The 21203-nt window shown below is 41.8% G+C and overlaps 1 protein-coding gene across 1 annotated transcript in view; it reads left to right on the top strand.

Annotated features, from left to right (window-relative positions):
- col12a1b (collagen, type XII, alpha 1b) overlaps nucleotides 1–21203 on the top strand; it is a 148630-nt gene that overhangs the window by 22450 nt on the left and 104977 nt on the right. Inside the window, exons 13-17 of the mRNA XM_034700056.1 lie at nucleotides 1024–1296; nucleotides 10270–10539; nucleotides 13590–13856; nucleotides 16673–16865; nucleotides 17914–18038. Of these exons, the coding sequence (XP_034555947.1) occupies nucleotides 1024–1296; nucleotides 10270–10539; nucleotides 13590–13856; nucleotides 16673–16865; nucleotides 17914–18038 (1128 nt within the window). The remainder of the gene's footprint in view (nucleotides 1–1023; nucleotides 1297–10269; nucleotides 10540–13589; nucleotides 13857–16672; nucleotides 16866–17913; nucleotides 18039–21203) is intronic.

Raw genomic sequence — 21203 nt, 5'->3', positions numbered from 1 at the left:
TGTGAAGTCCTATTTAGAACACTGGTAATCAGACTTTGGTTATCTGTTAAGTCTACGTCTGTATAAAGTTGATCTTCTTTGAAAAACAAGGACTTAAAAAAAGATGGATAAGATTTCTAAACCTGAATCCTCCTTATCCAAATTAAAACATCTGAAAAACTGAGCCCTGAGAAACCTCCAGTGTGGGATGTTGAGGAGGGAGCGTCCAAAGATGAATGCCCTTGAGCCAAAATACTGTGAATAAACACTTTATATCCCTGTCCACCTTGGAACCATCACATCTGAGCGTGTCTCCGTGTACCTTTCACCTCCCGGCTCCTCCAGCTGCTCGTCGTCTGAGGAGGATTTTCCTGTTTTTGATGGTTTATAAAGAGAGGCAGGATTAATCCCAGCCTGCACCTCTGTGACATGAAACACCCAGCTGGCTCTCAGATGTAGTTATGTTTTTCCTCTCCATGTATGGCTGCGGTGTTGTATCCATTAGAATATTTACCATGCTGCGACTTTATCTCCAAGCTATGAAATTATGAGGTTAGGCATGGATCGCCTGTTAGCTCGCTCGCCGCATGTGTTGAAAAACTCGACTTCAGACGACGGTGAGATCACCTCACTTTGGTTCCTCTTTCTTTTTTTGTTTCCTGAGCTCCTTTCGGAAACATTTACTGAACATTTTATTTAAATTGTGCCATTTTCATCACTCTGCTGGAAAAATCTCAGTCAGGCAGATGTAACAATAAAAGAGTTCACAGTAACAGACTTAAGTAGGCGTTAACAGGGAGCTAAGTAGGGCGCATGACTCACTGCATTACTTTAACAATTACTTTTCAAAGGGGACTTGTGCGAATGTTTAAAAGTACTTCAGACTAATCCACATCCTGGTGGCTGACCAGAACAAACACAGCTTTCTGCTCTGCAGCCCAACAAGGAATTCAGGGTCTCGGTCAAGGACGCTTTAGCGTGTTTGTGCTTCACTTTTTATCCATGCTTATTTTATTTCAAAACCCTGTTTTCTCTCCTTCCCAGTCAGGGGCTCCCCTCGTGACCTGAGAGTTTTTAACGAGACCACGTCCTCCATGAAGGTGTCCTGGGCGGCAGCCCCGGGGAATGTGCTTCAGTACCGTGTGGCGTTCAGACCGACTGCAGGCGGCGCCAGAAAGGAGCTGTCAGTGAAGGGGGACAACACGGCCACTGTCCTGAAGAACCTGCAGCCTGGCACCCAGTACGACATCTTTGTTAGTGCTCGATACCAGACCGGCCTGGGGGACGCCCTGGAAGGACGAGGCAGCACACTCGAAGGTAAACCAGTTAGATTGTTGTTGGATGAAAGATGTTGGAGTGGCTTGGTTTCAGAAAAACAACTGCAAGCTTCCTGAACACGCTGTCTTTTAGCTCTGTTTTGGTCTCAACCATTGATTGTATGTACCAAACCCACCTTTACCTTGTTGCTTAAGTTCGACCACTCCCTCAGGTGGTTCCAGTCCATAGTGTCACAGGTTGTTGTTTGGGTTTAAAGCAGACTCTCATGGTTGTGGTGCGTTCAAAGACTCTGGTTATGTTTCCTCTCACTGTTCCTCCTCTACTCTCATAATCCGGAGCACGCAGCGCTGCAGGGGCCTCATTGGTCGACACAACTGTCAATCAAGGCCTTGATAATGGAATAGAACTCTGTCTTTGATATCAAAGGCATTCTAGAACTCTGTCTTTGATATCAAAGGCATTCTAGAACTCTTTCTTTGATATCAAAGACATTCTAGAACTCTGTCTTTGATATCAAGCCATTCTAGAACTCTGTCTTTGATATCAAGACATTCTAGAACTCTGTCTTTGATATCAAAGGCATTCTAGAACTCTGTCTTTGATATCAAAGGCATTCTAGAACTCTTTCTTTGATATCAAGACATTCTAGAACTCTGTCTTTGATATCAAAGGCATTCTAGAACTCTTTCTTTCTTCCACACGGTGGTAAGAACTAACTATAATGACAGAAACCATGTTTGACAAACATTTATTTGCCCTGGATTTGATTTTACAGTTTGATCCATGTTCCATCTGTTAACATGACAAAGACCAACTCCTAAGAAAACATCTCCAATCATGAGCAGTAGAAATACACAATCTACAGAAGAGCCAGTGATTTAATACACATGGATATATCTTGAAATGTAAACTCATGAAATCAAATGTCTCAGCATAAAGCTCGACATTATTTCTAATTCAGTTCTGGCGTGCAGCTCTGACACACACAGACGAAGTGATCATTTATTTTATGACGGCTGAGCAGTTCAACAGCCTGGGCTCATGTTTGAGGTTTTACTGTAATCGCTGTGACTAAACCCTGGCGGGCGACCAGATCATCAGACGGGCTCTTAAAACAAACATTAATAAAAGTCTGTGTTTGAACACGGCTTTCTTTAGCTCCAGAGGAAACGTTAGAAGAGATCCTGATTTGTTCCCCTGAGGGGCCGCAGAGGTCAGGCTTATTGTAACAGGAGAGGAATAATAAACAGAAGGAGAGGGGGGAAAGGTGGTGAGAAGGAGAGAAGAGGAGGAGGAGGAGGAGAGGAAGAAGGCTGGGAGCTTCAGACAAGTTTATACATTTAGAGATATTAGAGAACATTAAGATCTTTACCAAATTAGTTTGATAGTGTTTGTGTCTCCTTCTGTCCTTATAGTGGGATCACATTATTATTCTGAACCCTGTTGACTGGAGATTTGTGGACATTCCTGCTATTAAGGGATCCACATCCAAGACCAAATGTTCTCCTCAGACTCTTTCCAAACACAGCCGGTCTAGACCGTACTCTATGTTCTATTATTAACAAACACCCAACATCAAGACCGGATCAGATCCAGTCCCATCTTACACACAGGACTCAGTCTGATCTCATCTTAATCCACCATGAGCAGAGCACTTTGCAGCATTTAGCAAGTTACAGTGGCAAGGACAAACTTCCTTTAACAGGCAGAAACCTCCAGCAGGACCAGACTCATGTTAGACACACATCTGCTGAGACCGTGTTGGAGAGAGGGATCGAGGGAGATGAAGAGAGAGAGAGAGGGATAGAGGGGAGACGGATAGTAGTAGTTGTAGCAGCTGGAGTCTGGACCACGTCCACAGCAGCAGAGATCCAGAGGAACCTACGAGACAAGGGAGCTCAGGGACTCCAGAAAGGTCTATGGTTTGGAACTTTAATGGGACAGGAAGAGTTAAAGTAATTATTAACTCAAAGCTTGTGAAGACTGAATCATAAGTTTGGATGCAGATGAGTATTAGTGCTCATTCCATCTGTATCAGTGGACCTAAACTTGTGCAGACTGGACGTGGTGGAGCAGGTTTTGCTGACCCGTGCATCATGGCGGGGGGGGATGTGGAGTTGCAGCAGTAACAGTGGACACAGCAGCCAGCCGGGGAGCCACACAGGCAGAGGGGTAGAGATGAGAAAGAGCAAGACCGGACAGGAATGTAACCCAGCTGAGAGCCGGGCTGGAAGGTTAGGAGGAGCAGGGAGGACTGACTCATCTCTATTTCTGTCTTTCTCTCTGTTTATGTGTCCATGTGTCTTCGTTTCACCTTGTCTCTTTTTCCTCTCACCTTCACCTTCGTCTCCCCTCCCTTTTCTCTTCTATTCTGTCATCTCTTTCTCTCTCTATCTCACTCTTGTCTTTCTGTTCATTTCCCACCATGTGAGGACTTGCCTGGAATTTAACAGCGTCCACATGCCTCCGATCGATACTACCTCCAGTCTGTTTTCTTTGTCCCTTCCTGATGTGGGCCCTGCGCTGGTTAAGCGTGGTGAATTTGTTTCTGTTGTGTTGCGTTCATGGTCTGTTTTAGTGTTGCTAAGGCCCCCAGAGATCCTCGGTGCTGGCCCACATTAGACGCAGCTGGCAGGAGGTTCCTCATTACCTTTATATCCCTCACATGTGGGGCTAAACCGGCTCAGCTGTACTCACACTGTACCCACGTTAAAACCTGTGAGCTCACTCTGTCTTATTGTAAAAACTCTTATAGTACAGTAAAAGCTGAGTTAAGCCCTATCCGGACTCTAATCCGGACTCTAATCATGACCAGTGCAGAGCGGAAGGAACATTTCACTTCCAGCCAAAATAAACAAGTCACTAGTTTTCTGTTATCGATCAAAAGCAACAAAACTAAAGTTTAAATCCTGCAGAAAGTTTTCAGTCTTTCCTTTATTCCCAACAATTAAACAGTAGATCTCAGAGGTCTCAAATATCTGGTTCATCTCACCCCATTGTTTTGCATAAAGCTGTCCACAGCTGATATTTACCGTCTTCCTCCAAGTCCTTGAGTTTCACACTCAGGAGAGACAGTAACCAGGACTTCCTGATTTTAGGACCTGTTTGGTTTGACTCAGGTTTGGTTTTATTTCAGGAAGCACTGACGGAAACTCTCTGTTTTCCACCGAGCCAAAACTCAAAGATAAACACGAATTGGAATGAAAGGTTATAAAAGTAGAATCACGAATAATGTTTTTGGAAGACTTCAGACTGGATCGTGGTCGCTACTAGCCCCAGGAATAACGCATTATTTAATCAAGACACAAAGTAAACTGCCCACACGATATGTGTGTACAAAACCGGCCACAAACTTCTCCAGCTCTGTGCATCCAAAGAAAAACAATAGTGTAAACAACATCCAAGAAAAACAATAATGTAAACAACATCCAAGAAAAACAGTAATGTAAACATCCAAAGAAAAACAATGTTAACAACTTCCAAAGAAAATCAATAATTTAAACAAAATCCAAAGAAGAACAGTAATGTTAACAACATCCAAGAAAAACAGTAATGTAAACATCCAAAGAAAAACAATGTTAACAACTTCCAAAGAAAATCAATAATTTAAACAAAATCCAAAGAAGAACAGTAATGTCAACAACAGAAAAACAGTAATGTTAACAACATCCAAAGAAAAACAATAATGTTAACAACATCCAAAGAAAAACAATAATGTTAACAACATCCAAAGAAAAACAATAATGTAAACAACATCCAAGAAAAACAATAATGTAAACAACATCCAAGAAAAACAATAATGTAAACAACATCCAAGAAAAACAGTAATGTTAACGTCATCCAAAGAAAAACAATGTTAACAACTTCCAAAGAAAAACAATAATTTAAACAAAATCAGAAGAAGAACAGTAATGTCAACAACAGAAAAAAAGTAATGTTAACAACATCCAAAGAAAAACAATAATGTTAACAACATCCAAAGAAAAACAGTAATGTAAACAACATCCAATGAAAAACAGTAATGTTAACAACATCCAATGAAAAACAGTAATGTAAACAACATCCAAAGAAAAATGTTAATGTAAACAAAATCCAAAGAAGAACAGTAATGTCAACAACAGAAAATAGTAATGTTAACAAGAACCAAAGAAAAACAATAATGTTAACAACATCCAAGAAAAACAATAATGTAAACAACATCCAAGAAAAACAATAATGTAAACAACATCCAAGAAAAACAGTAATGTTAACGTCATCCAAAGAAAAACAATGTTAACAACTTCCAAAGAAAAACAATAATTTAAACAAAATCCAAAGAAGAACAGTAATGTCAACAACAGAAAAACAGTAATGTTAACAACATCCAAAGAAAAACAATAATGTTAACAACATCCAAAGAAAAACAGTAATGTAAACAGCATCCAATGAAAAACAGTAATGTTAACAACATCCAATGAAAAACAGTAATGTTAACAAAATCCAAAGAAGAACAGTAATGTCAACAACAGAAAAACAGTAATGTAAACAACATCCAATGAAAAACAGTAATGTTAACAACATCCAATGAAAAACAGTAATGTAAACAACATCCAAAGAAAAACAGTAATGTTAACAACATCCAATGAAAAACAGTAATGTTAACAACATCCAATGAAAAACAGTAATGTTAACAACATCCAATGAAAAACAGTAATGTTAACAACATCCAATGAAAAACAGTAATGTTAACAACATCCAATGAAAAACAGTAATGTTAACAACATCCAATGAAAAACAGTAATGTTAACAACATCCAAAGAAAAACAGTAATGTTTACAACACCCAAAGAAAAGCAATAATGTAAACAACATCCAAAGAAGAACAATGTCAACAACATCCAAAGAAAAACAGTAATGTAAACAACATCGAAGGAAAAAAGTGACTTCAACAACATCTAAAGAAAAACAATAATGTAAACAACATCTAAAGAATATTACATAAACAACAAAGCCAGTACAATAATGTAAATATTATCCAAAAATAGACACAAACAACCAAATATAAACAAAAGTTAAACATTATGAAACTTTAACAACAGTCAAACATAAACTCACACCCTTCAATCATAAAGCAGACGTTTACCTGGACATGGAAATACAACAAACACATATAGACGTACAGATAAACACGTTACCCACAGATATAAAGTAACTTGTCAGCTGGGTGATACTCAGAGTCTCAGGGTCCACATTGAGGCAGCTGGTGTTAATGACTTGAACCAACAGCCACTCACCAAAGTCTGATTTTCCTTCCTAACCCGGGCCACCCGCTCGACAAACTGCAATCACTCTCCCTAAACGGCGGCTGGTAGATGGAACAAGTCGAGTCGCCAAGTTTACACAAAGTAGAACGCCAAGAGACTTTCCACTGAGACTGTAAGACTTCAGCAGCAGCAGGGAGTCCCAGACGGAGAGTCCTCATCCAGCTTTGTGTCTGAAGAGACCAGCTTACTAAATCTTTAAGAGAGCATACAGAAGGCTGAGCTGGGCCTGAAGCATGTGGCGTTCAGGTGCTGAAGAATGGAGGACATGATTTCTTGGAATCATGCTTAACTTTTATTGCACAGGCTTCTTCATTAGATGGAGTTCGCCCATTCTTCATGGAGAGTTTAACATTTATCGTGGGGTGCATTTAGAGTCTCAGAAGAAGCTGTTGACCCAAATATCATGAAGCCCTTGTGTAGTTAGGAATGGATTAGAAAGGTGGATGATGGGGATGGGTAGACAGATGAAGGAGACATGCAGACGAATGGAAACGACTCAAAACTGAATTCAATTTTCTGCGGTTGTCTTCAGATTCAGTTTATGGAAAAAATAGGTTTGAGGCGGCGTTTTTATATTCCACACTCGCATCTGATGGCTGTCTGTGGCTTTTATTTTCAAAAGCCTCAATATTTGACTTCCAGCTCTGAGAGACAGCGCTCCTTGAAGCAGATAGAAAGTGGCAGTGGAGCCGAGCAGAGATCCCAGTCATCCCTCTAATGATGGCTGCAGTGGCGTCTGTGCGGTGGAGACTGTGTGACAGCGACACTGAGACGGGGGTTTGGCGTCCCTGCACACAGCTACAAAACATCCACCTGTCAGTCATAATTACGCCTTAATCCTGCAGATATATATGCCTTACTCTTGTGTTAACATAATGGATACGTTTATGATGTAAACATGCATTTTTATAAATGACCTAATGAGGATTCTTTGGCTTCTTCACTCGAGGAACTGCAGCTTTTTGCACTTCTGCGATGGCTTCATCTTTCCAACCAGAGGCTGCTGTTGGTTGTCATTGTTAGAACTATCACGCACACATGATGGGAGAGTGATTTATTTAGCCACTGCTGCCAGTTGTTCTTTCTGAAAGTGTCAGCTGCAGCTGTGTTGATCTGGTGTCTGGCATGTTGCTGCCCAAAACCGAAAACCTCAGTTTTATTGTTGTTTTACTGAAGACAGTCTCTGAGGGAGTTGAGGTAGATTTGATGATTGATTTAATGACTGGAATAACTGTGTATCATGGACGCAGCTATGAGAAAAGACATGGAAGTGATGGTTCAGAGGACAGAGTGGAAGCATGTGCAGGAAGAGGAGGGGTCTTAGCATTGAGCCTTGGGGTACCCCACGAGTGATGTGCTTTACAATGGTGCCTAGATAGAGAGACTCTTTTTTTGGGTCATTTATTTTCTAATTTTAAATATTTTAATTATTTTTTTTATTTGGAAGACATAAAAAAACAAAGACAAGACTTTTTAGGAAGGTAATTAATTTAATTCAATTTAATTTAATTACATTTTAATTTTCTATATTTTCTATATTATATTTTTTATTTGCAAGACACAAAAAAAACAAGACATGATATGGATAAACTCCTTTATTTGGCAGGTACTTTATTTTATTTTATTTTCTTTCACATATGTTATATATATTTAATTTATTTTTAATTTGCAAGGCTTTAGAAAAAGAAAGACATAATATCCTGAGACTTTTTTTAGCCAGGTAATTCATTTTAATTTTATTTATTTTATGTATTTTTTATTCTACTTTTTATTTGCAAGCCAAAATACAAAAAAGACACAATATGGTCTGACACATTTTTTTTGGCAGTTAATTTTTATTTTATTTCATTCACATTTTAGATATTTAATATTGCACATATATATATTTACATTTTTTTTTGAAAGCCAAAAGCCAAAAAGTACAACATGGATAGACTCCTTTTTTTTAGGCATGTATTTAATTTAATTTAATTTAAATGTTATACATTTTATATATATAAATATGTATTGTTATTTTTTATTTGTATTTATTTTTTATTTGTTAGACAAAAGACAAACAAGGACACATTATGGACAGACCCCTGATGTATAAATACAACTTAAGCCAACTCAGCTCCAGTCCTGATCTCAACTTTAGCTTCTGTTCCACATTAGACTCAAACCCTGATCTTCTTGGTGACCCACTCAGTCCCCCATCCCGCCATCCCAATCAGACTTTATCTGTCTCTCTACCACATCACCTGACTCCTCACATTCTGGAAGTCTCTGAGTGTCTGCAGATGGGCTGTAATTGGTTCACAATGTTGTGGGTTATTTACTAATTAGGTTGCATTAGCCTTCATAGGTATAAGTAGGAACAGTTAATAAGAACAGCCTGTGCAGTTTGACTCTCTGGCCCTCTTTGGTGTTCCTCTTAATTGAAGTGTCCTGAATTTTGTTGTCTTGAACGGAGTCCAGAAACATTTTTTCCATCCATAAACATCGGTTGAGCCTGGTGTTTTCCTTTCCCCCCCGCTCTCATCAGATCTGTATCAATTGGCAGAAGCAGGAATGTGATATATTTCAGGCGCACTGTCGTGACTCTATACGAGCCGGATCTGATGTTTTTGAATAATTATCACGTTGTGGAAAAGAGCTCCTCAGTCTTTCCAGCGCCTGTCTGCCACCTTCTGTAAATACTTCCATCACTCAGATATTCCAACGTACGGCTCTGTCTGTGTGAGAGAGCGAACATATGTCTGAATGTGGCGGCTGGATCACGACTGAGTTAAACAAACCTATAAGGTCTTTGGCGTCTGACCGAGTTCAGCTGAGGTCGTGTGTGTGAGAGAAGTGTGTGTGTGTGTGTGTGTGTGTGTGGTTCATTAACTGTGTACAATGGAGCCAGCTTCATTTTTGCAGCTTGATGTCAGTGCGTCACTTACACAATGGTTAAATTGAAGAGGTGTGGAAATAGTTCCCTGGATTATATATCCCTTATTTTGACCCGATGTTTGGAGTTTAATGACGGGGGAACAGCAGGAACTGTCTTTGTGGAGAATGCACAAACAACAGAAACTCTGGTGTCTTTTATTTGGTTGTTTTTCAACAAGGCACACTGGGTTTCAGTGTTATTCTCTTTTTGTTTTACCTGTGGTCACCAGCGCACGGAGAGACTGTTTTCAGACTTACCATGACTTCAGGCAGCCAAGATGAAGATCCCAACACAGGATGCAGATTATACCCCAGAATACAGAAAGCACTGGATGGTCCAAACAGCAGACTGAGAGTGATCTTACCCTGAGTTCATTGAGTTTGTGACACGTCTCGTGTCTTTCCTCTCGCCCCCCCCAAAGCTCTGCACTCTCTAACGAAGCAGAAATGACTAACAATATCCTCAGAAGTCTCCAGCTGTCTCTCTCTTAAAGCTGTGGTTACTTATTTAACTCTTCTGTCCACTCCATGGTCTTTTAATAGTTTCCACTTCACCAGAACATCCAAAGGGTTTCTTTGTTTTGAAGGGAGGATGAATTCAAAATTAAAACCTGACAAATTCTGGAAAGAGTGTTAGAGCAGCTCAGCCTGTGTGACGCCACATGATATAAAAAGCTCTTTCACTTCACGGGGAGGTCACAGGTGAGCTGCAAAAAACCTCTGCAGCTCATTGAGGGTTGGTGCTATGGTGCAAAAACAAACCCCATAATAAGTGGAGTCTTTGCTTGTTGTTTCAGAGGGAGGTCCACCTGCGAACCTGGTCACCGGCGATGTCACCGACACCAGCTTCTCGGTGTCCTGGACGGCAGCGCCCGGTAACGTGAAGATGTACCGGCTTCGGTGGAAGTCTCAGTTCTCCGAAGAGACCGGAGAGAAAACGGTGCCGGGAGACATGACCAACACGGTGCTGGACGGTCTGACTCCAGAGACGCTCTACCAGGTTTCTGTGGTCGCCGCCTACGGTCACAAAGACAGCGAGACGCTCACCGGACAGGAAACTACTGACGGTAAGAAAACAACCAAATCACAACAAACGTTATCTCAAGACGCTTTTACAAACAGAGCAGGTCTAGACCACTCTATGTCAAATTATGAACAGAGACCCAACACCAAGACCATGAGCATTGCACCTCGCAGTATTTAGCTAGTTACAGCGGTGAGGACAAACTTCCTTTAACAGGCAGAAACCTCCAGCAGGACCAGACTCATGTTAGACACACATCTGCTGAGACCGTGTTGGAGAGAGGGATAGAGGGAGATGAAGAGAGAGAGGGAGCTGTGATATTGATGAGACGAGTAGTGGAAGCTGTTGTCCAACAGTTCCGTATCAGCTGGAGTCAAGAACGTCCACAGCAAGAGGAACCTATGAGACAAGGGAGCTCAGGGACTCCAGAACCTTTTGGTTCAGGGTAAAGTAGTTCTGGGGGCTAAAAGACCCCGGAACTCTTGGTCCAAATGCACCTCTTGTTTAATTTAATTTAGTTTAATTTGAGTTTATTTGATTAGGACAATGCACATTAATCAGCATTTCAACAGTATGCCTCAATGTAAATATGCCGGAGTTAGCACAAGAGCTAAATTTCATCCGTGGTCCTAAGGCAGGTACTCACATAAATCATAAAACAACAAGTTTTAAAATGACAGGATGTCATTAACAGTTAACAGGACACTACAGGAACTGACTTACAAACAGATTTACATACACAATGTTTGTGACATTATAAAAACTGGATGGAGGGTGAGTCCAAAGCCTCGGGAACGGGCATCAAGTGAGAAAACAGATTATTCATGTGTTCATGACTGGTTTGTTTTTAATGTTTAGGTGTTTTTTTAAAGGTACAGAAGTTCTCAAGCTCCCTAATGTGAGCAGTGATGGAGGGGTGAAGTGAGAAAAGGTCTTATATGATGGAAATTTGAGAGGTTGAACTTTATAATATTTGAGATTTTTTTTAAATGTTCCTTGAAGATGGGATTGGTGTCAAAAACTACACCAAGATACTTGAACTTTTCCACCAGTTGTTATTGTTGTGATATACTCTGTCAGATAGAATTCCAAAAGGACCCTACTAAAGAACCCGTCACTGTGAAGTGCTGTCTTTTACTGAGGACAGTGTTCCATGTCAGTTTGGTCGACTCTGCCCTGTCGTAGCAGGATGCAGCAGCTCCTCTTGTCTCTCAGGAAACTGTATTTCTGCAGGGAAAGCAGCTCCTGTGAAGTTAGCGGTGAAGTCAGGATGAGCTGAAGGTGCAGAGATGAGTTATTCCTCTGTAACCTCTGCATGCCTTCAAGTGTCAGTCCAGGTGTTTGGATGATGTGTGGTCAGGTCGTGAACCCTCTGAAGGGAAGTTTTCACTCTAAAGTTTGTGTAGCTCTCACACAGAACAGACTCTGTTTTGAGTATGAGGTCAGAGGAGACGGAGCCAACGTGGACTTCCTTTTAGCACCAAAACAAACTGATTTCAGCGCTCGTGTAATCGGACGGTTGGCACTCTCCTAAAGGGTTCCTGCTTCCTCGTCAATGAGAGTAATCTGACTTTAAATGAAGGCATTGATTGCAGATTGTGGAGTAAACTCACATTATTTGTTGTTGCAGCGTGTGTGTCCTGACATAAAGCATCAGAGACACACACGCTGTAAAAACGTCGACTCGGCCCTCGCTCTATATGCACACATGGGAAATCAAACGGTCCAAATCAATGCAAACAGGCCACCCAACTCAAAGCAACATGAGGACACACTAACATCCTTCTCTTTACTTAAAGCTCCAGCAAACCTTTCACATCTCCAGCTGCTCTTATTTGTTTAAATCCATCGACACAATGAAAAGTTGGACGCCAAATGTTTTTCCTCCCAATAAAAACCCTCCAGAGTCAAATCAAGAAGTCTGAAAGCTTTCCTCAGGATCATTAAATATACATATTATTCCCTGACAAACTTTTTAATCACTTGCAGGATCTTTGGAAGAAGTCGGTTTCATTTTATAGGTTCGGTTGTTTCTGGGAAAAAGGAAAATGTGGTTTTTGATCACTTCTGGGTAGTCGCCTAATTCATAACGTTCACTGATGGTATTACTCAACGTTTGTGTCTGCGTTCATAAATACAAAGTGACTGTGAAGAGATGATTTTCAGAGTTTAGATGATTATACTAAACATTTGTGGCTGTTAAGTAGCTGATAGAGGGAAAACATTCATCCCTGTGCACACAGAAACAATGAACTGGCTGAGTTTGACCCGTTGATGGAGGTTTGATGGTTGAAGGAAAAGAGTGGTTGGAAGTTTGTAGTTGAAAAATCAGAGAACTGGATGAAAAGTTGACTTTGAGGATTGAAAACAGGCGCGGTGTTCCTCCGCCAGGGTATAAAGATCTGTTTTATTCACCATGAAACTTTCAGTTGGCGGCAGGTTTGGCGTCGCTCGCTGTTTAGTCTTCCAGCATGCTATATGTGATGTAGGGATTCTAAGCTCCTGCCATCAAGTCTCCTCTGTCCTGTTCAGAACAAAGCACAGCTGGGTTAGGTAGCATAGCCTCCTCCACTGTTAGCTACAGCTTATGTTTAGTCCTCCAAACATTCAGAGTTTACCAGGATACTTCTGAAACACTAGAGACTTTCATCCCATCCGGTATCCACATATGCACGTTTAAGACTTGCTAATAGTTCCTCTGCCGCTTCAGTGGTGGTGTCTCCTTTGTCCTGGCTGTCATTGCCAGGATGTTCCATCGTTTATTAAAAAACTATAAAAAGGGGAATAAAGGAAACCAGCTGTCAAGCGAGAGCCGGCTCATATCGTTCACGTACAGGAGTCGAGGGCTTTGTGACCGACACATCGTGACTTTTAATAAGACTTGCAGATTTGCACTCATCCTAACCAACAGGTCCTCTTCCTCGGGCAGACTAGCTTGAGTCAAGGACTTGTTTAAAAAGCCTTTAATTGTTCAGAGCATTAAGTTTAAATAAAGTAATCCCAAAAAAAGAAAAGACCTAGTGTGATATTAATAATCAAGGTCACTGCACGCTTATTGAACTCAGTTTTAAAGGTGTGTCTTTTTCTTCACAGCCTCCGCTGCAGGTAAAAAACTGACCGTGTCCGACGAGACCGAGCGGTCCATGAAGGTCACATGGATGCCGGCGCCGGGCAAGGTGGTCAACTACCGTCTGAAGTACACTCCCATCGGTGGAGGGAAAGAGATGGTCCTCAGGATCCCCGGGACGCTCACCTCCACCGTCATGAAGCGCCTGCAGCCCATGACCACGTACGACATCTCCGTTCACCCCATCTACAAGCGCGGGGAAGGAAAAGCAAGGCAAGGAGTAGGAACGACACGTACGTTGGTCCATAATTCAACCCTCTGACAGACAGCACATTGCAGAAACATGTCCATCTCAACACAGAGGCTTAAAGCTGAGCTCAGTCATTGGTGGAAGGAAGTTTAAAAAACCTGCTGCTGAGGTGACCTCCCTCTTAGTTAGATATGATCCAAAAAGTACAAGATGGGGAACGACCCAAGCCTTTAGAATGGTGATCCCAAACCGCAACCACGAGGTTTAAAAATTAAGCTGTTAAAAAACTGCAGTTCCGCCAGTGTCCACTTGAGGCCCGCTCCGAAAACCAAAGAATACCCGTTAGAGCTCCACAATGAAGGCGGATTTATACTTCTGCATCGCCTCCACGCAGCAGGAGCTGACGCGGACATGAGCACCACATACTTGTGCTTCGATGTGTCCGTGTCGCGCAGCAATCCTCCTCCGAAACACTAGAGGGCAGTGTGGTCTCTCTGATAGCCGGTCGCCTGCTTCTGGCCCCGCTACGACCTCTGTTTCCTTTTCCACAGAGATTCAGAGCGTGTTCTGTTAATCTACAGCTGATACATGTTGCTGTTTATCATACAGACATGATTACATGAAGAAGAGAGAGGAGGAGATGAAATACACGGCCAATGAGCGGGGATCCATGAAGTGCTGGAAATGCGGGACTTACAATGCCGCCAAGCGGACCAATCACAGGGTTTGCAGTCTGCATCGATTCTACACGTAGTTCAATTCAATTCAATTCAAAAACTTTATTTATTCTCAAAAAGGCATTGACACAGTGGTCTGAGATCAAAGTCTTAAATTCTGCAAAAGAGGGAATGGATGTCAGCTTTAAAGTCTGCTGGAGGGTATTCCATGATTTAGGGGCATCAATGGAGAATGCTGATCGACCCAGTTCAGTGTTAACTCGGGGGACTTTCAAAATGAGCCAATCAGAGGAGCGAGTCCCGTAGGATCCATAATTCCATTCCAACCAGTCTGTGAGGTAGGTGGGGAGCTTTTCAACCAGTGCTTTAAAAATATACAAAAGCCAGTGTTGGTTCCTCCTTTACTCAAGAGAGGGCCAACCAACCTTCTCATACAGGACAGAGTGATGGGTGTCAGATCTGTCACCAGTTATAAATCTGAGAGCAGAGAGGTAAACAGAGTCCAAGGGTTTTAGAGTTGAAGCTGCAGCATGTTTATAAATCACATCACCATAATCTAAGACAGATAAAAACACTGCTTCAACAACTCTCTGTCTACAAGACAAGCTGGATTTATTCCTGTATAGTTACATTTTGGAGGAGGTGCACGTCAGCTACGTGTGTAGGCCTCTGCTTAGGTACGGGAGCTACGAGGACCCCAAGCAGCAACCTCCTGTCTCAAACGATGAAGCCCATGTGGAAGTGTTATAAACTGCAGTTCCTCGAGCGTCCACTAGAGGCTGGCTGCAGAAACACAGGAAACCACATACACACCCATTCAAAGAGACGATCTTTGCAGCATTAATAAACATGTTTACAGCCTGGTTTAAAAAACGGCTTGGCCCTACGAAGCTCATCTCTCTATCGGCACACACTGTACGTTTCTAACGTGACGGTTCAGAAGATATTAAGATTACCAGTTTTTGCCCAAATAAGGACATGACTGACGTGACTCCCGGTTGGGAACACATAGCTGTTGGCTCAGAGGCTCAAACTCCGCCCCTTTACCTCACACTGCCTGGTTGAGTTCCACATTTCCAATATGGCTGCCGCCGTCGATTGGCTTCAAAACAGCGCTCAGGAACAGATGGGTGACGTCACGGAGACTACGTCCATATTTTATACAGTCTATGGCGGACCCCCAGCGTACGCTACACCATCGATTCAATGCAGAAGTATAAATCAGCCTCAGAATTTTACAGCAGAATTAGACGTCATTTCAGATTCTGTCTGTTTTATAAATCCTTAATCCCATTCCCAGAGTGGAGGGTGTCCAATCCAACAAAGCGGTTGTTTTAGAAATACCTAAAGAAGTATATATTGAAGAGTTAGCTCCAGCTGCTTCTTTGAATCCCTCTCTAAATAAAAACCCTCTCAGATGTGATTCTTGGGTGTCTTCGGTGCACCTCTGAGCTGTTTTTGGCTTCATGTTGATTGGATATTGGAGCAGCTTGTCTCAAATTGGGGAAACATTTCTTAGCCTCCTGCCAAATCTGTCTTTCTCAGTTGTCAACCCATTACTCAGTGTTGCAAAATCTCATATGTGACAGATCCAAAGGGCTCGGACACGTGAAAAAGGATTCATAACCTCTCATGTGAGGATTCACTCTGAACTGTTTTTACATATCTGACCTTAAGCTCCCTTAATCTCCTTAATTTGATGAATATCTGATGATACATCTCCACTAGCCGTCCTCCAGTCGTCTGTCAGTGTAACAGACGAGTATGAAACTGGCGTGTTGACAGTTTTGTCACTTATTCTGAACGTGAATGTGAACACGTGTCCTGCTGCGTTGGAAACTAAAGGGACTCTGTCACCCAGGTTGCAGTTTTTATTCCATTGCTCCACCAATAATAATATTTCTGGACTGACTTCGTTACGCTGAATACTTTCACACTAGATCTCACCAGAACACTAAAACCACACATGCTAAACCACACGCTACCATTACTAACACACAGCATGACACTGGGCTACTTAACAATGACACCAGGTTCAAGGTATTGTATTATGGACTAATGAGAAACTGGCTTCAATGTGGTGTGGCTGATCTTCAAACCTGCACCAAGACTTGGAGATGTGTTCACTTTTTGATCCGCACAAGTTGGTCCTAAAGTTCTGGCCTGCTTCTTTATATTCCAGTGTCGCCCTACAAGGCTCCCAGGAACCTGCAGACCTCAGAGCCAAGCAAGACCAGTTTCAGAGTCACCTGGGATCCAGCGCCTGGAGATGTTAAGGGCTACAAAGTGACCTTTCACCCCACTGGGAATGATATTGACCTTGGGGAGCTCAAGGTTGGGCCCTACGATAACACAGTGGTTCTAGAGGAACTCAGGTGAGCTTACCTAACTTTTCAGTCTGTGGTATTTAAAGGTGCAATGTGTAATATTTAAAGGTACAGTGTGTAGTATTTAAAGGTGCAGTGTGTAGTATTTAAAGGTGCAGTGTGTAGTATTTAAAGGTGCAGTGTGTAGTATTTAAAGGTACAGTGTGTAGTATTTAAAGGTGCAGTGTGTAGTATTTAAAGGTACAGTGTGTAGTATTTAAAGGTACAGTGTGTAGTATTTAAAGGTACAGTGTGTATTATTTAAAGGGACAGTGTGTAGTATTTAAAGGTGCAGTGTGTAGTATTGAAAGGAACAGTGTGTAGTATTTAAAGGTACAGTGTGTAGCATTTAAAGGTTAAGTGTGTAGTATTTAAAGGAACAGTGTGTAGTATTTAAAGGTGCAGTGTGTAGTATTTAAAGGTACAGTGTGTAGTATTTAAAGGTACAGTGTGTAGTATTTAAAGGTACAGTGTGTAGTATTTAAAGGTGCAGTGTGTAGTATTTAAAGGTACAGTGTGTAGTATTTAAAGGTACAGTGTGTAGCATTTAAAGGTACAGTGTGTAGTATTTAAAGGGACAGTGTGTAGCATTTAAAGGGACAGTATGTAACATTTAAAGGGACAGTGTGTAGTATTGAAAGGTACAGTGTGTAGCATTTAAAGGGACAGTGTGTAGTATTTAAAGGTGCAGTGTGTAGTATTTAAAGGTACAGTGTGTAGTATTTAAAGGTACAGTGTGTAGTATTGAAAGGTACAGTGTGTAGCATTTAAAGGGACAGTGTGTAGTATTTAAAGGTACAGTGTGTAGTATTTAAAGGTACAGTGTGTAGTATTTAAAGGTACAGTGTGTAGTATTTAAAGGTACAGTGTGTGGTATTTAAAGGTGCAGTGTGTAGTATTTAAAGGTACAGTGTGTGGTATTTAAAGGTACAGTGTGTAGTATTTAAAGGTACAGTGTGTAGTATTTAAAGGTACAGTGTGTGGTATTTAAAGGTACAGTGTTCAGTTGAGACCCTGAAAGTCTAATGAAGGTTTATTTATTTGTGTTTTTCCTCAGAGCGGGAACAAAGTACACAGTGTCTGTGTTTGGGATGTTTGACGGAGGAGAGAGTATGCCGCTGGCTGGAGAGGAGAAAACGACCCTCATGGATGCTCCTGAGCCTCCTCCTCTGGATACTTCTGGTAAAGCTGATGACTCCACCAATGCTCCATTAGCAGCTTATAGAGCAGGCCTGCAGACCAGACACTCTCTGATCCAAGTCGCTTCAGAGTGGCGGTGGTTTGAATCCCAATCGCTGTTCAGATCAGAGCCAGAAGGATGAATTATTAGTTGTCGTGGGGAGTTAACATCACAGTCGCAGACCGCAGTCGATGCAGCTGATTATGATTAGTACAAATGATTTTGAGTGTCTTGGCTCGCGTCTCCTCGTCTTGCTCGTATCTCATTTGGAGTCTGATGTGGAGTCGAATCAGCTAAAAGACCCGTGTTGAAGTCTTGACACCTACATTTATAAATTGCCCATTTGGACACGTTTCCCGACCACATCGCTGGCCGCATATTTGTGTGAACAACCACTCAACCATGTAATTCCTTTTAATGGTATCGCCTGAAACATATATCTTCATCAGCCTCCAGATGAGTTCTCAGAATCTGCTTACCAAATGTTTCTCTGCTCATGAAAAAGGAGATTTTTTTCCTTGTTTTATGTTATTTGAAGCGTGGAAAAGAGGCTCTGCTTGCAATTACAGACTTTCTTTATGATCTAGCGCATTAGCTGTGGGGATGTAGGCAGTTAGGAAAATGTTATGCTTCTCATAAGACCCCGAGGAGGTGCTCACCCGGGGCGGGAATTCCAGCCGTAATGCAGAGCAGACACGGTGACCGACTGCCCACCCTGCAGAGAGCGGGCCAAGATGTTCCACTGAAGTTTCACTCAGAGATGCTCATATTTTAAACTGCAGCACTCTCATGTGAGTCTGCTTAGTGGAGACTTTAATCCAGACTGTCTGACATGTCCACATGGTCTGGCAGAGCTGCTAGGACTGTCCTTCATGTGCTGCAACAAAAATATGCTCTCAGCTTTTTGTCATCCATCACACTTTGTAGTTTTTTTTGCAACACTGATCTTAGCATATCACATTTTTTCCTCATACTGTGCACGCCTACTAGACAGTGAATCAAGACACTTTAACCACTTGACACCTGAACATAAATATAAGATAGTAGCATGAAGCATTTATAGAAAGATGAAGAAACAAATCTCCAGTAAAGAGATTAGATGTTCAATTTTTCCACAGGGGGCACTTTAAAATGACACAAACTCTCAGTCCCTCTCAGGAGATTTAAAGTTTGAATGATTTGTTTTTTAGGTTGTCATCAAACTTTCCAACGTTTGGCCAAACAATCCCAAAGAGTGCTCAGTGGCTTATTTTAGACTGGCACTGCAAAGCAAGTTGGAAAACGCTTTTAGTCTGATCTGCAGCAGAGCTTCTTTTTTTCCAGCTTCATCAACAGAGAGGGAATCTGCTCCGTCTTCATGGAGATAGATTTGTTCTCAAAAGATGTTTTGATTGTAGAAGAGCGTCTCTTCTGAGCCGGCTCAGTCAAGCTTTTAGTACAAAGCTCTGGAAAATATCAGTACGTGGATATTTTGGTGCGATTGTTAGAACAGGTTAGGATTTTTTAAAACATAAATAAACGTCCTCATGTTACGTTCAGTTTCAATACAAATGTCATTATGCTAGAAAACAAAACGATACAATATGATTCAGAATTATATGATAAGATATGATACAAATAATAAGATACAAACGATAGGATTAAATATGATAAGACATGATACTAAAAATACAAAATGATACGGTTAGGGTTAGGATTAGGATTAGGGTTAGGGTTAGGATTAGGGTTAGGATTAGGATTAGGGTTAGGGTTAGGATTAGGATTAGGATTAGGGTTAGGGTTAGGGTTAGGGTTAGGGTTAGGATTAGGGTTAGGATTAGGGTTAGGATTAGGGTTAGGGTTAGGGTTAGGGTTAGGGTTAGGATTAGGGTTAGGGTTAGGGTTAGGATTAGGGTTAGGATTAGGGTTAGGATTAGGGTTAGGGTTAGGGTTAGGGTTAGGGTTAGGATTAGGGTTAGGGTTAGGGTTAGGATTAGGATTAGGGTTAGGGTTAGGGTTAGGGTTAGGGTTAGGATTAGGGTTAGGGTTAGGATTAGGGTTAGGATTAGGTTTAGGGTTAGGGTTAGGATTAGGGTTAGGGTTAGGGTTAGGGTTAGGATTAGGGTTAGGGTTAGGGTTAGGATTAGGGTTAGGATTAGGGTTAGGGTTAGGATTAGGGTTAGGGTTAGGGTTAAGGTTAGGATTAGGATTAGGGTTAGGGTTAGGATTAGGGTTAGGGTTAGGGTTAGGATTAGGGTTAGGGTTAGGGTTAGGGTTAGGATTAGGGTTAGGGTTAGGGTTAGGGTTAGGGTTAGGATTAGGGTTAGGATTAGGGTTAGGGTTAGGATTAGGGTTAGGGTTAGGATTAGGGTTAGGGTTAGGGTTAGGGTTAGGATTAGGGTTAGGGTTAGGGTGAGGATTAGGGTTAGGGTTAGTGTTAGGGTTAGGGTTAGGATTAGGGTTAGGGTTAGGGTTAGGATTAGGGTTAGGGTTAGGGTGATGATTAGGGTTAGGGTTAGGGTTAGGATTAGGGTTAGGGTTAGGGTTAGGATTAGGGTTAGGGTTAGGGTTAGGGTTATGATTAGGGTTAGGGTTAGGGTTAGGGTTATGATTAGGGTTAGGATTAGGGTTAGGGTTAGGGTTAGGGTTAGGATTAGGATTAGGGTTAGGGTTAGGGTTAGGGTTATGATTAGGGTTAGGGTTAGGGTTAGGGTTAGGGTTAGGGTTAGGATTAGGGTTAGGATTAGGGTTAGGGTTAGGGTTAGGATTAGGGTTAGGATTAGGGTTAGGATTAGGGTTAGGGTTAGGGTTAGGGTTAGGATTAGGGTTAGGGTTAGGATTAGGGTTAGGGTTAGGGTAAGGATTAGGGTTAGGGTTAGGGTTAGGGTTAGGATTAGGGTTAGGGTTAGGGTTAGGGTTAGGATTAGGGTTAGGGTTAGGGTTAGGGTTAGGATTAGGGTTAGGGTTAGGGTTAGGATTAGGGTTAGGGTTAGGGTTCATAAACAGCAAACAGAACCAGAACCAAACTCAACCAAACAGAACCTCAACCAAACAGAACCAGAACCAAACAGAACCTCAACCAAACCGAATCAGAACCAAACCGAATCAGAACCAAACCGAATCAGAACCAAACCGAATCAGAACCAAACTGAACCAGAACCGAACCAGAACCGAACCAGAACCGAACC

Source organism: Notolabrus celidotus, chromosome 13 (assembly GCF_009762535.1).
Source record: "Notolabrus celidotus isolate fNotCel1 chromosome 13, fNotCel1.pri, whole genome shotgun sequence".
NCBI classification, from domain to species: Eukaryota; Metazoa; Chordata; class Actinopteri; order Labriformes; family Labridae; genus Notolabrus; species Notolabrus celidotus.
The sequence above is the reverse complement of the archived record's forward strand: the minus strand, read 5'-3'. Positions and strand labels throughout refer to the sequence as shown.